Source organism: Neophocaena asiaeorientalis, unplaced genomic scaffold (assembly GCF_003031525.2).
Source record: "Neophocaena asiaeorientalis asiaeorientalis breed wild unplaced genomic scaffold, Neophocaena_asiaeorientalis_V1.1 scaffold124, whole genome shotgun sequence".
Lineage (NCBI taxonomy): Eukaryota > Metazoa > Chordata > Mammalia > Artiodactyla > Phocoenidae > Neophocaena > Neophocaena asiaeorientalis.
This window is the reverse complement of record NW_020174135.1, coordinates 11,957,301-11,971,112: the sequence shown is the minus strand read 5'-3', so window position 1 is coordinate 11,971,112 and position 13,812 is coordinate 11,957,301. Positions and strand designations below refer to the sequence as shown.

The window sequence follows — 13,812 nt, the reverse complement described above, 5'->3', positions numbered from 1 at the left end:
ATGCTGTCCTTTTTTCTTCTCTCTTTCTCTTCTTAAAGCCTCTTCTGTTATTTCATAGAGTTCCAGAGGAGACAAATTCCTGTGATCAGCTGTCAAGCTGACTGCAATTCTTACCTAAAAACTTTTACTTTAACTTTTGGAAATTAAAGTATTTAAAGATATAAACAAAGAAAAAAATAAGTATCCATATTTCTATCATGCAGATTTAGCCACTGTTAATTTCTTGATGTCTTCATTCCTAATTTTCTTCTCTTTTAAAAGAAATAAAAATTGCAGGGTAACAGGGAGAGAGGCAAAAACTATACATGCTCATTGTAAAGTATTCAGACTTAGAAAAAAATACAAAGACTCATTCACTCAAATATTTATTGAGCGCCCATCAGGCACCAATACTGTTCCAGACACTGAAGGTACAGGCGACAATAAAACAGACAAGAAAATCCCAGCTTTCATGAAATATACGTTAGGAGGAAAAATTACAAATAAGAAAAGTAGTAAATTATATAGTATGTTGGACGATGATAAGTGCTACAGAGAAAAATAAAGCAGGGATTGGGGTATAAGGAGAGTCAGGACGAATTGTCATTTTAAGTAGGATGACCAGGGAAGGTCTCAGTGGAATCTGAAAATAAAGGACCTGAAAGAGGTGAAGAAAGGAAAAAAGTCAAGCCGAATCTCACTACCCATAAATAACATAATGAACGTAGGGTGAAAGTAATTCCAGATATCTTTCTATGTATATGTACAGATATCTGGATGAATGGTTATGATGAATGTACAGAAAGATACAGCTGGGAGAAATATACTGTTATAAAAAACGAATTCACACTATAAAAGATTTCTTTTCAATCATCAATAACCTGTTTATTAAGCACCTATTTTTGTTTCCAGAGACATACATATCTACATACATATATCTGTATCACCCAGATGTGGGTTTGGGATTGCATTAAATCTAGAATCAATTTGGTCAGAAATGATATATATATGTATTTTAAAAATTACTTATTTATTTATGGCCTGTGGGACCTTAGTTCCCCAACCAGGGACTGAACCCAGATCCCTGGCAGTGGAAACATGGAGTCTTAACCACTGGACTACCAGGGAAGTCCCAGAAATGATATTTTTCTAAGAGTCTTCCAACTCATGAATGGGTCCCACCACTCCATTTATTCAGGTCTTCTTTAGTTTCTTGTGGTAATGTTTCATAATTTTCTATGCTGAGGTCTTACACATCTTTCAGATTTATTTGAAGGTATCTGATACTTTCTGATGTTACTGCAATCAGGATTGTTTTTTTTAATCAGTACTGTTTTAATTTCAATTTCTAATTGTTGCTAGAATATAAAAATACAATTATTTTTATGTATTAGCCTGTATCCTGTAATCTTCTTAAATTCAGATTCTTTTTTTAAGTTTATTAATTTGGATTTTCTACATACACAATCGTGTCACCTGAGAATAACGATTTTGTTTCTTCCTTTTTAACACTGGCTAGAATCTCCTGCACAAAACTGAAAAGGAGTGGTGACAGCAGGCACCTTTGTCTTCTTCCTGATCTCTGGGGAGTTAAAGTTTTCAATAATTCACAATTAAGTATGATGTTTGTTAGAATTTTTTTGTTTCTTTAGTGGATGCTCTTTATTAAATTCAGAAGCTCTCTTCAATTCCTAGTTTGAGTTAAAAAAAAAAAATCACAAACGGGTGCTGGATTTTATTAAATGCTTTTTATGACTCTATGAAGATAACTTTTCCCCTTTATTCCTGTAAATGTGGTAAATATTAATTTTTCAGTTCTAAGCTACAGTCCTTGCTTTGCGTTGCAGCATGTAAACGGAAACTTGCTGGTTTCTGTGGCGTAAATCACTTCCACCATGGCAGGTTTCAAGCTACCAATGAGGTGACTGAAGAGGTGGGCAGCAATGTGTAAAAATGGTTCTTGTGAGCCAGTATGAGCCAGCTCTGGCACACCTCTGATTTCAGTTCCCAGTGATGAAAATGTACCACAACTTCACTAGACCAGCAGGAACAAAGCAATTTCAAATTACCTATTTTATTAAAAGTCTCACAGACAATCTAGGAAGTAGATAAAATATGGATATAACTCCCTTAATTTTTTCAAGTCTTTATTAAGTACCTAATAAACAGTGTCTAGAACTATGCTAATGCAAAGGAAAACATAACTATTTGAAGAGCTTACAATCTGAACGATCTAAACAAAATTAACAGAGTGTGCTTGACACTTGGAGAAAAATCTTAAGATAGTCACAACTCGGTGCTAAAGAAATCCAAAGGTTGGATGGGGTAGTCTAGGAATTCTTCCTGGAAGAGATTAGATGGGTCATGAGCTAGGTCTTAATGGAAATCACGGGATTTGGACTAGCAGAGGAAAGAAGAAAGGGGGCAGGAGAGCACCCAGTACCTGTGGGAGCTCACAAAGCTGGGCGACATTCCCAGCACTGTGCTGGGAAGGTGTGCCTCCATTTTCCACCTGTGCAGCTGCAAGTGGCTAAATGATACTTCACATTAGTAATCAAATACACTCATTCTGTCTTTCTGCATGTTGATGACAGTAAACTCAAAAACCAATTTTCTACTGAAATACTTTTATAATTAAGGTCCCTATACAGTTTTCAGACTGAGACCAAAAAATGTTCTTAAACATCCAGGGAATAGCTAGCTCATAGAGTTGCTCAAGTAGGGTTTACTTAGTGGCTCAGAAAACATCTACCCAAAATCAGAACGGCCAAGGTCCAGACAGAGCCCGAACATTGTTTCCTCTTGAGTATTTATCTGCCCATAAAGAACACATGGAAATGACCTATGCTCTACCATTCTAAAGTAAGTCTAAAATTATTAGATTCTAGAAAGAGTTTTAAAAGCAGAAATGTGGAAAATGGGGCTATGGCTAGAAGTGACATGGATACTGAGGCACGGTTCTCAGAGCACGTGTAAGAACTGAGTGATGAAGTATCCACTCATCATCAACACTGGACTTACACACTACTTGGCCAATTTAAGTAAAATACTTCCTCAAAACAAACTTTGGATTCACAAAAACATCTGGATTTCAGCTATTAGTTATAATAATATAGTTATGTTAATTATCCTAATGATATGATTAATAGCAATACTGTATGATTCTGAGGTGGATAAAGTAAAATGTCTCGTAAGACATCTGCAAAGAACTCGGTGTTGGTGTGCCAAGTTAATTCCCAACTCTCACACAGTAGTTACTGAAAAATAGAATTTTCATGCATACATCTTTAATTAATAATTTTTAGTGATTTCTTTGTATCTAATCAATTTAGATAATATTTTCTCCTATACGGAAGATCCCAAAATAAAGAAGCACACACAGAATATAGCCAATAGTAGGTTGTATCAATTTACTTCACGTAAGAACAGCATATGTCAGGCCTACGACTTCCATTTAATATCAACGAAAACAATCTGTACAGAAAACCCAAAGGCAACCATATAGCACAATATGTAAAATGTGCAAATATACTTTAAAATGCAAGTTATCCTATAGCATTTTCAAGGCAGAACTTTATAGTAAATTAAGGAATCTACCTCATTCTAGCTGACTTAATAACCCTTTGCATGTAGAGCCAATGCAAATGTACAAGGCACAACTTAGTGTTGGTGCTCAAGTATATAACACACACCCTCAGATTATTTATTTGAAGATATTAAAATAATACAATATCATGTTTGTATTTTATTATTTAAGGAGACATCAGCTCATTTCTAAAGCTTCATGAAACATTACACTGATAACATACGTGTGGCCAGGACGAGCTGTTCCCTGAACTTAAAAGGTAAAAGACAAGACTCTAGCTAACCTATATTAAAAAAAATTTATATATATGTACACACACACCGCCCCCATCACACACAAGAACTTCCCATAATCCAAAGGGAGGCTGTTCCTTTTAGCAAAGGTTCCCATTACAGTATTTCATGGCAGAATTATTTAAAAGGTACACATTTATTAACCACCTGTTTTGGTCAATCTTGCTACAAAAAGACACTGAAATAGACAATTTTCTTCTTCAAGATAGAGACAATGCCTAATTTAGAGAGTCTTTCTCTTGAGATTGCACAGTAAAAGGTATTACTTAGTTAAATATAAAAAAGCTTGCTGCTTTTATAGAAATTATTTAAATCTACATGGAGAAAAAAGCCAACCTATCAAAAAACCAGTAAAAGCCTTGGCTAGAACACAATTCAAAACCTTTCAAACCCAATCAGTGCTCTTTGCTGTTTTACTGCCCATCCCTGAGAGTAAATCATTTTTAATTTTTTTAATAAAATAAATTTTACATTGAAAAGAATGATGCTTAAGTTTTTTTTCAAAATATGAAATAAGCCCCACTTCATTTTAGTTAAAAAAAAAATGAATGCTCTTTGCAAAGACCACTATTTATAACAATTTAAAATATTTGTATCTCAATCAATTTTAATCTTCTTTTTACTAGGTAATTTCTATGTTTTTGCTATTTATGTCACTCATTTGCTTATAACCCATTATTTTATAATTTTTGTTAACAGGAGGATTTAATTGGTAATGGAGCAAAAGTACATATAAAACTTAAATGAATGCTGAAGTGAGATCTCTATTTTCCTGCAGTAAAAGAGTTTTACTGGAAATAATCTGACTGCCATCCAAGAAAGGCAAAAATACCTATGAAAGAGAGAACACACATGGTAAACGTCTTCCTTGTTGTCTTTGGTCTAGCCTTCTTGGCCAAAATCTTCTGTAAACTTCTTTAATTTCAACAAGTCATGCTCATTGACTGTGGGCTTTGTGCTAGATAGTGACCGTAACATATCCGACTGTCAGGAAAAAGAAGGGGGGAAGTATTAGGAATAGATTTAACGGAATAAAAAACATTTCATTATCAACATTCCTAACTTTTGCCTAAGGTTAAATCTGAAAATCTGCATCATGCCATAAACTACTGACGATAAACTCTCTTGTTTTCCTGAAGGACATCTTTGACCAAGTTATTCCTTTGCTTATAAACTTTCAGTTGCTTGCCTTGTCACGATCACAACTTTCAAAGGCTCCTCAGCACCCTAAGGAAGTACAGTCCTCTTAGCCAGATGATCAAGGCCTCCAGAATTAAGTCCCCGATCGCTTTTCTGGCCGTATCTGTTTATTCTTAAACAAGAGAGCAGTTGTCCAAGTGCAACTCAAAAGGAATACATTCACTTATACTTATGTGAAACAGAAGAATACCATTTAATCAGAATCAACTAATCAAAAATTTTAACTGTTAGTTAAAATTACAATCAAAATGGTAAGAAAATATACAAATATCAAGGATTCATTAAGAAATTAACTTCTAGGCCATGTCTCCTGTAAAACAGTATGGCAAACAGTCAAAAGAACCAAAACTTTAAAAAATAAACCAAGGATTGCAACAAAAAAGGATTTCTGAATAATTTCTCAGATAAGCATTGTGGTTGATTAACACATAAATATATCTATGTTTACAGATATATTTCTCTCTGTATATGCATACAAACTTATATACATGTATGTACATATTTGTCTATATATCTAGGTCTACACATCATGTGAAAGTCTCCCCTTTGAAAGTTACTGTTAATTTTGACATATAGATCTGAAAATCTATAACTAAAGCAGAAGATTTTAAAAAATGACTGTTTATCAATAAGAAAACATAAACATAATAAATGTACCTTTTCAATCACAGTAAGTTCACTAAAATTAATATGGCTTACAAAATAATAAAGTCTTATGAATTATTTTATTTCTTCCAATAGAAACTACAGCAATGTAATTTTTATGAATATTTTAATTCCTCTAATATAAACAGAAATGTAATTTTTTATAATAAAACTTCTGTTTTCAGAACTTTTTAAAAGAGTAGTGCATTATTTAAACTTTCTATGAAGCTCTGAGAAGTAAAACAGGAAAATACTATTATGACTACTATGATTCACGCATTAGCGTTTCTGGATATCTTACAAAATCTGAGATTCAGGGGAAAAAATTTTAACCAATCCCACCATTTTGGTGATAATATCCCAGCTATAAGACCTATAATGTCAGAAACCTGTATGTTTTTAAAAATAGCTTATTCACTTAAAATTTCCTCGAAGCCCAAGAAAACATTTTAAAGATAATTATTTTTTATATTTTACATTCAACTAATCTTTAAAACTTTTTAAGTAGTTAGTATTAACCTTTTTGAACTAATTTTACAAAACTGAAAATTTTATCTGACAAATTATAAAATATAATTTTTTTCTGGCTGCACGGTGCAGCATGTGAGAGGTTTAGTTCCCCAACCAGAACTCGAACCCGTGCCCCCTTCACTGGAAGCATGGAGTCTTAACCTTAACCACTGGACTGCCAGGGAAGTCCCCATAAAATATAACGTTTTAAAATTTTTCTTAAAAGCAAACAAAATGTCAAACCATGCAAACAACTGGCTCCAAAAGTTTATCCCCAGGGACATCCATCCACGTCATCTCAATGGCACCAGGATCACCTGGAGAACAGGGCGTTAGCAGATCATCTACTATGTTGTTAGGATCAGCTTGTGAAGGTCCGCAAACCTGGAATAAACAGTACAACAACAGAACAAATTAAATAAACATTAAGATTTAGACCAGGGCTTCCCTGGTGGCGCAGTGGTTGAGAGTCTGCTAAAAAAAAAAAAAAAAAAAAAAAAAAAAAAAAAAAGATTTAGACCATTATCAGGAAATCTGAAAATGTACTATTATTTTATGTTTTGTTAAAATGCTTACTTCTGAAAATAAACAGAAGCGTATACAACAAGAAGTGCAATTAGCTCTGGGTGATGGGATAGATTTTGCTTGATTTTAATTTTTTTCTTGGATGATTTTCTATATTTGAAATTTCCTACAATAAAGTACTTAGATGATCATAGGGAGAAAATAAGTTAAAATAAAGAAACAATTACCTGTAGCTAAAATTTTCTTTTTTTTTTTCCTAATGATCATTAGGTGGTCATAATCCTAGAGACCAAAAATAGACTTACTTAACACAGTGCTATATTTAAAATAGATAACCAACAAGGACCTACTGTATAACACAGGGAACTCCGTTCAATATGCTGTAATAACCTAAATGGGAAAAGAATTCGAAAAAGAATAGATACATGTATAACAATCACTTTGCTGTACGAAACTACCACAGCAATGTTAATCAACTATACTCCAAAAAAAAAAAAAAAATAAAGACCTACTTAAAAATTCCTTTAAGTTACTCTGTTTTCCATAGCCAAGAAATTTCTGTGATCTTTGGAAGGTTTATTATTGTGAAATTACTGAATCTTTGTCTTTCCCCACAAAAACTCCTTCTTCAAATATAAGTACAAAATTAAATGCTGAATGTAATTTCAGTGCTATCTTACAATTCATAACTGATTTAAAAGAAAAAGTTTTAATAACATCCAGAAAAAGAAACTTTGTGACATAGAGTCACATATAGTATTTAGAAGGCAACACACTTGTATCAAACCAAGGACTGCTTTCACACTTAATACTTGTTTTACAATGATCAATCTTAAATACTGTCTCAGGATTGGGGCAGGGGTAGAGAAATAAATATTTTCACTTTGCTATGTGTATTTTATTGTCTTTCTTTGCTCACAACAATTTCAGTGGCAGGGATTTTTTTGTTTTTTAACTATTGTACTCTGACTTACCTCTGGGCCCAGATTAGTACTTATACATTTAATAAATAAAATACACAGGCAAACTTGTTCTTGCTAATTGAAAAATGGAGAAGATGGAGCCACAGAAAGATCTACTATAGTTGGTGATACAAACGGCCTGATGTTAAAAGAGATTTGCCTGGGAATTCCCCAGCGGTCCAGTGGTTAGGACTCGCTGCTTTCACTGCCGGGTTCAATTCCTGGTCCGGGAACTAAGATCCTGCAAGCTGTGCAGCACAGCCAAAAAACAAAAAGAGAAAGAAAGAAAGAAAGAAAAACGAAATTTGGCTGCTTCAACTCTATCCTCCTAACAAGGGCCTGGCTTTAGGGTCATACAAGCCATCCCTAGTAGTTACACAGAGAACTGAACGGAAAGTTCTGAGTATGAAAGGACTGAGTTCCTTCTAAATGGCCAAGAGAATTTAAGAAAAGACACAACGGTTGTGGCATAAACTTGATTCTGAGCTAACCATATTTCTCTCAGTAATGAAATGGCTGAAGAAGAGATGAGTAATATTTACTGGGCTATTCAGGTACCATGACAGCTGTTTTATGAATATTCCTTCATTTCATTTTCATAAGAGCATTTCAAAGTAGTAATTATCATCCTTACTTAAGAGATGATAAAAACTGAGACTTAAAAAGGTAATGCAATTTGGTCAAGGAGATAAAACAAGTAAATTGTAGAGTCAGGCTTCAAATTCAGGTTTTAATTCAAGCTCCTCATTTAAAAAAAAAATTTTACTGTGGTATATAACAGACATATATGTGTATCAGAGTCATGACATATTAGTTTGTCATGTACCGATGGATTAGGTTTGCTAACAGTGTTTCAGGATTTTCATATCTACGTTCACGAGCATACTGGAGACTGCTGTCCTCAGCAAGAGAGCTGGTCCAAATTACCTAGTCTACTGTTACTTAAATTGAATATGCCAAGACTACAGTCTTTTCACAAAATTCTCTCTCAAACCATATACATTCAAGTCATTCATGCAGACCAAACAGTGCATGGGAGGAGCAGGAGAGAAGAATGGTTGAGGCTTCTGAAGTACACCTTACCTAGAGAAAAACCACACCTCCAATCCTCTCTAGCTGTACCTTGGCAAACTGTGTTAAAAACATCCAAGTCCCAGTTTAATCATGTTAGTCTAGGACTAACCATCAACAGGTGGCTATATGTACCTTTTGTAGAGCTTCTGTGAGGACCAAATGAAATAGGAAGATGATGGAGCAAACACAGTGCTGGGCACGTGAATATTTAAAGAATATTAGCTATTATTATTTTTACTTTATTGATGAGGTGTAAACGTACCAGATTCTGCTCGAGGACAGTCTAGTTACATCAGAGACAATCATAGATTTAAGTTTCTATATTTACATCAAAATAATAAATACTTCAAAAATCACTGCATACAAAGTTTTAAAACACTTTGGGAGAACTTATTTTCAATGAAATGGAAACATAATCTTTTATGTAAATCTACTTATTTATTATACAAAACTGAAATCTTCCTAAAATTCTTCAAAGACAAGTCAATCATGGTCTCAAAGCTTGATTTTAAAAATATATGAAAAGATGGATAAAAGTTCCTTACCTTTTTAAAATGAGTAGCTGACTGTACTTTCCTAACTGGCTGCATAAGTGCATCACGTACAATGACACTTATGTCTGCCCCTGAATAGCCTTCAGTTTTCTTCCCAAGTTCCCGGACATCTGCTTCTGTTAGACTGTTCTGAGTGGTCCCCAAGTGCAGTTTAAACATTGCTGCTCGGGCATGGGCCTCAGGCAAAGGAATATAAATTCGTTTCTCAAATCTTAAAATGAAAAAAAAAATTACATCAAGAATATTACTATATAATACTATTTAATTTCTATTAAAAATTAGTTTTTCAAGAAGAAACAAGATATTTAGATATTCTCATTTATACAAAGTTAAGCTGAATAAATTAAGTGGGCCCATATCCATCAGAGTTAAACAGATACATATTTAGGTTAATAAAGGGGAAATATCCAGAACACATTAACAAAAAACAAATAAAACCAAAATAGCCAGTTTTTCTCACATGATTTTTGAATTATTTTGGCCAGAGTGTTTACATGTCTGGAACTCATGACACGACATGTCCTACAGGATTACAATTTCCTGTAGAATGACAGTCTGAACTCCTGATCAAGGGATTAATATGATTAAAAGTGTGAAATAAGAGATGACAAGAGAATTACCTAAATTCTAAGGAGTAAAATCACTCAAAATCTTATAATTTTGCTTGCCTTCTTAGAATTTCAGCATTTGGAGATAAGGAGGAAGCAATGAGGGACAATTTAAATGGGTCTGTGAAGACATTTTCTTCTCCAGGTAATTATTCTCTGTGGCAATAAGCGGAATTTTAAAAGTTTCCACCATCTCTAGAGATGGGTTTAGAATTAGGCCATTTTTCAAAAATAACCAGCACATTTCCTTTCTTGATACTGGATGGTAATCTAACATTCTGGCAAACCATCAAGTGAATGGGGTAAAAGCAGCAAAAACTGAAGTGTTCATTTTTACCATGCACAATTAAATCAATGGGATAGGGAACTGTGAAGCAGTGAAAAGTAAGGGAGTCTGTATACCTTTCCTGTAGCTCAAGTTTCATATTCAGTTAAAAAATTATAGACAGAATTTTTTAAACTGAAACTATATCTTTCTTAGCATACTTTAACTTGTAGAATTGTCATTTTGCTAAAATTTTATATTTAGCAAAATGGAAAAACCTTCAATGGAAGGTTTTTCCATTGAAATATCAAACTGTATATATAAATTTCTGAAGCATCAGTGCACCTACTAAGCTTAATTAGAACTAAAGTAAGCATTAGGTAACATACTTTCGGACGTGAAAGAGTCCAGTAGGTGTTAAATCTTGGATCTCTAACACAGCAGGCAAACAAACAAGTGCCTGCCTCTCTTCCCCAAGGCAGGGGTCAATAGGGTTCGAGCACATTAAAAAACATTCTGAAGTTATCAGAATGCCTCCTCAACTAAAGAGAATGGGAATTAATATTCACTTATTATATTGTAATTAGAAATAAGGTATTTACTGTATTGTCATACCTTCGCCTAATGGCAGAATCCAGAACCCAGGGTATATTTGTAGCTCCCAGAACCAAAATTCCATCGTTGTCCACGCCAACCCCTGCATCAAAATAGGTAATGTTTTAAATAATTTGTCATTTCAAGTGTTCTTTGAACATCATATGTTCTCTTATGAACGTGGTACTTTAATGTCAAAATGCCTCATCTTGAGACTTTCTCTCTGAAAAAAACTGTATTTAACCACATTTCTTGTTACTAGAATATGATGCAAATATTCCCTAGAATCTCCTAAACTGTGGGAAAATACTATTAATATTCTTTTCAAAATATTTCTTGAAAGATTTAATTTGAAGTTTATATATTCCTTTTATTGATATTGTTTCTGGCATGTTATAAGTGAATATATTAATCTCTTCACTTTTTATACCAACGAGATGATTACAACTGGGTAAAAATTATGTATGCATGTGGATCAGAACGAGACATGGCATAAGACTTGGACTATAAGAACGGAGAAATTCTGCTTGAAATTTTTCCCATTACTATCATAATAATGATTATACAATAAAGAGAAAACTATTTTAAAAAATCAGTAACACTACCTTGCATTTGAACCAGGAACTCTGTCTTAATTCTACGTGCAGCTTCACTTTCATTTTCACTTCTTGAACCACACAGAGAATCAATTTCATCAATGAAGATAATGGAAGGTTTATTCTCTCTGGCAAGTTGGAATAAGTACTTAACTTGCCTAAAAATAAATAAAGGTTTCAATTTCTAAAAAAAATAGTAAATGACACATGACAATGAAAAACCTAAAACAAAACTATATACCAATAGTATACGAACTCTACAGATTAAAAAGTCTCATCACGTTTTGATCTCTAAAATAAGATTACTACATTTGGATAATTCATTTTATGATTTACTAAACCATACACATATCATATATGCTATCTTCTCCCTATGAAATAAATTCCACACTAGGGACTAATCTAACAGAAATGAATACCACCTGTATTTATAATAGCACTTTTTTTGAATGTCTATTAATGATATAAGAAACCTATTACTTTATAGACTGAAATAGTGACTACCAGGCAAAGAAAAACTTAAAAAAAAAAATCAATTTACTACTTACTTTTCACTTTCACCTAGCCACTTAGAAACAAGGTCAGACGAAGATATTGAGAAAAATGTTGAGTTGTTTGCTTCTGTTGCTACAGCTTTGGCCAAATAGGATTTTCCTGTTCCAGGTGGCCCAAATAACAGGATTCCCCTCCAAGGTGTTCTCTTGCCTAAAATTTGCATTAGAAAAATAACATGAGACTTTCAAGACTGTTGACTTCAGTTACCAGAGACATCATCCACAGTGAAGAATACCGTGAGGAGGTTTCCACTCTAAAGCTAGCCGTAGAATAAAACAACATTTAAATAAATCAATCTAAGGTAAGTATGTCCTAAGTGTACTTCGGTTTTTCTAGAGACCACTGTGTCAAAACTGTGTTTATATAGCTATAATCCTTCTAAGGGGAAGTTTGTTTGCTTGCTCACTCATTCAACCACTACGTATTGAAACCACGACATGTAGGCAAAGAACTATGAATACAAGGATCTCTGCCTTCCAAGGCCTTCCAGTCTATTAAAGAGAAAAGAATTCAGTTAAAAGGTACTTCCTGATCATCTACTATGTGCACTGCTCAACATCAGAATACTGTAGGAGAAACTATACTCACAGGGGAAGGGCAGCTGGAAATATTCTTTTAAAAATATTTATGACCTTTGGAGGAGTGAAACTAACACAGTTTGGATGACTGGTGAAGTTCTGCTCAATTCCTGATTCCACAAGGAAGCACAGGTTATTTCAGGTGGCAGATTCCCATTCCAGTGCTTGGGTAATGATAAGCGGACTCTACCTTAAATACTAGTTACCAAAATATAATAGCAAGTGAACAAGTAAATTCTTTGTATCTCAATTCTGCTAATGAGAAATTATAATGCTGCCTTAAATAAACCAGGCTGGGTTACAACTGGCAATAAAATATCAAATACACATTAAAAAAAACCTACTAGGTGTAAACTGTGGGTGGACACACGGTGTCTGTAAAAGAATGATATACAGATGACTGATGGCAAAACTAAATATCATGTTTATTGTTATGAAAGCCTCAACTTTTACTTGAATTCTATTTGCCTATTTTAAATGTCTGCAATTATAAATCAGTGTTCCCTTAAGTGTGGTACATATACCACTGGTGGCAATGAGATGCTTTTAGGTGGTATACAAATACTTTTCAATTAAGTAATTTTTAAAATGCATTCTATAAAAACACTAATTTTTCCATTTATAGAGATACAAAGAAGTCTTCTAAAATAAAGTTACTAAGTAAAAACAAGTGAGCAAAACAATCTATGGTATTAGAAGTCAAAAGCGTGATTACCTCTGGGGAGGAAAGAGGCAGAGAGGGATTTCTAGGTTACCAGCAGTACTTTTTTATCTGGGTGATGATTATACAGGTGTACTCTGATAATTTATGAAGCTGAATACTTATGGGTTCCTGCATGTCTTTGTATATTATGTTACAGTTTAATAAAAAGTCTGCTCTAAAAGTGAGTGATTTAAAGAAAAATATTTAAAAAATAATGGTACACGTATATGGAAAAATTCATGAAGATGACACATATAGGACTCATGTTTGGGAAACACTGGTGTAAGTAACACAACATAAAATGAGTTCAACCATATTTTTGTACCTTTATAGGATTATGATGTCAACTTTTACACTGTTAGTTTCATATTCCTGAAGTGAGGTTGTGAGTCGTACCTCGAAGCTAGGTGGACAACGGGTGGCCCACGGGTCCTTGCTCTTCATCACTGCTCTATACGACATCACTGTCTGGACCTGTTCAGTTTGAGGCCAATATCACAGATTTGCTCTCTACATAAACCAGCTTGCTTTTAAAAGGAAAAACCTCTGTTTCACTGTTAGACTGTGGGTATAGCCATATCACAA

General features: G+C 33.7%; 1 protein-coding gene across 1 annotated transcript in view; it reads right to left on the bottom strand.

Annotated features, from left to right (window-relative positions):
* Positions 1-3,366: 3,366 nt before the first annotated feature.
* The window catches only part of VPS4B (vacuolar protein sorting 4 homolog B), a 31,134-nt gene continuing 20,688 nt past the window's right edge, over positions 3,367-13,812 (bottom strand). The window contains exons 6-11 of the mRNA XM_024754840.1: positions 11,940-12,096; positions 11,401-11,549; positions 10,817-10,898; positions 9,320-9,539; positions 6,457-6,597; positions 3,367-4,842 (exon numbers count right to left, since the gene is read on the bottom strand). Coding sequence (XP_024610608.1) covers positions 4,741-4,842; positions 6,457-6,597; positions 9,320-9,539; positions 10,817-10,898; positions 11,401-11,549; positions 11,940-12,096 — 851 coding nt within the window. The 3' untranslated portion in view covers positions 3,367-4,740. The remainder of the gene's footprint in view (positions 4,843-6,456; positions 6,598-9,319; positions 9,540-10,816; positions 10,899-11,400; positions 11,550-11,939; positions 12,097-13,812) is intronic.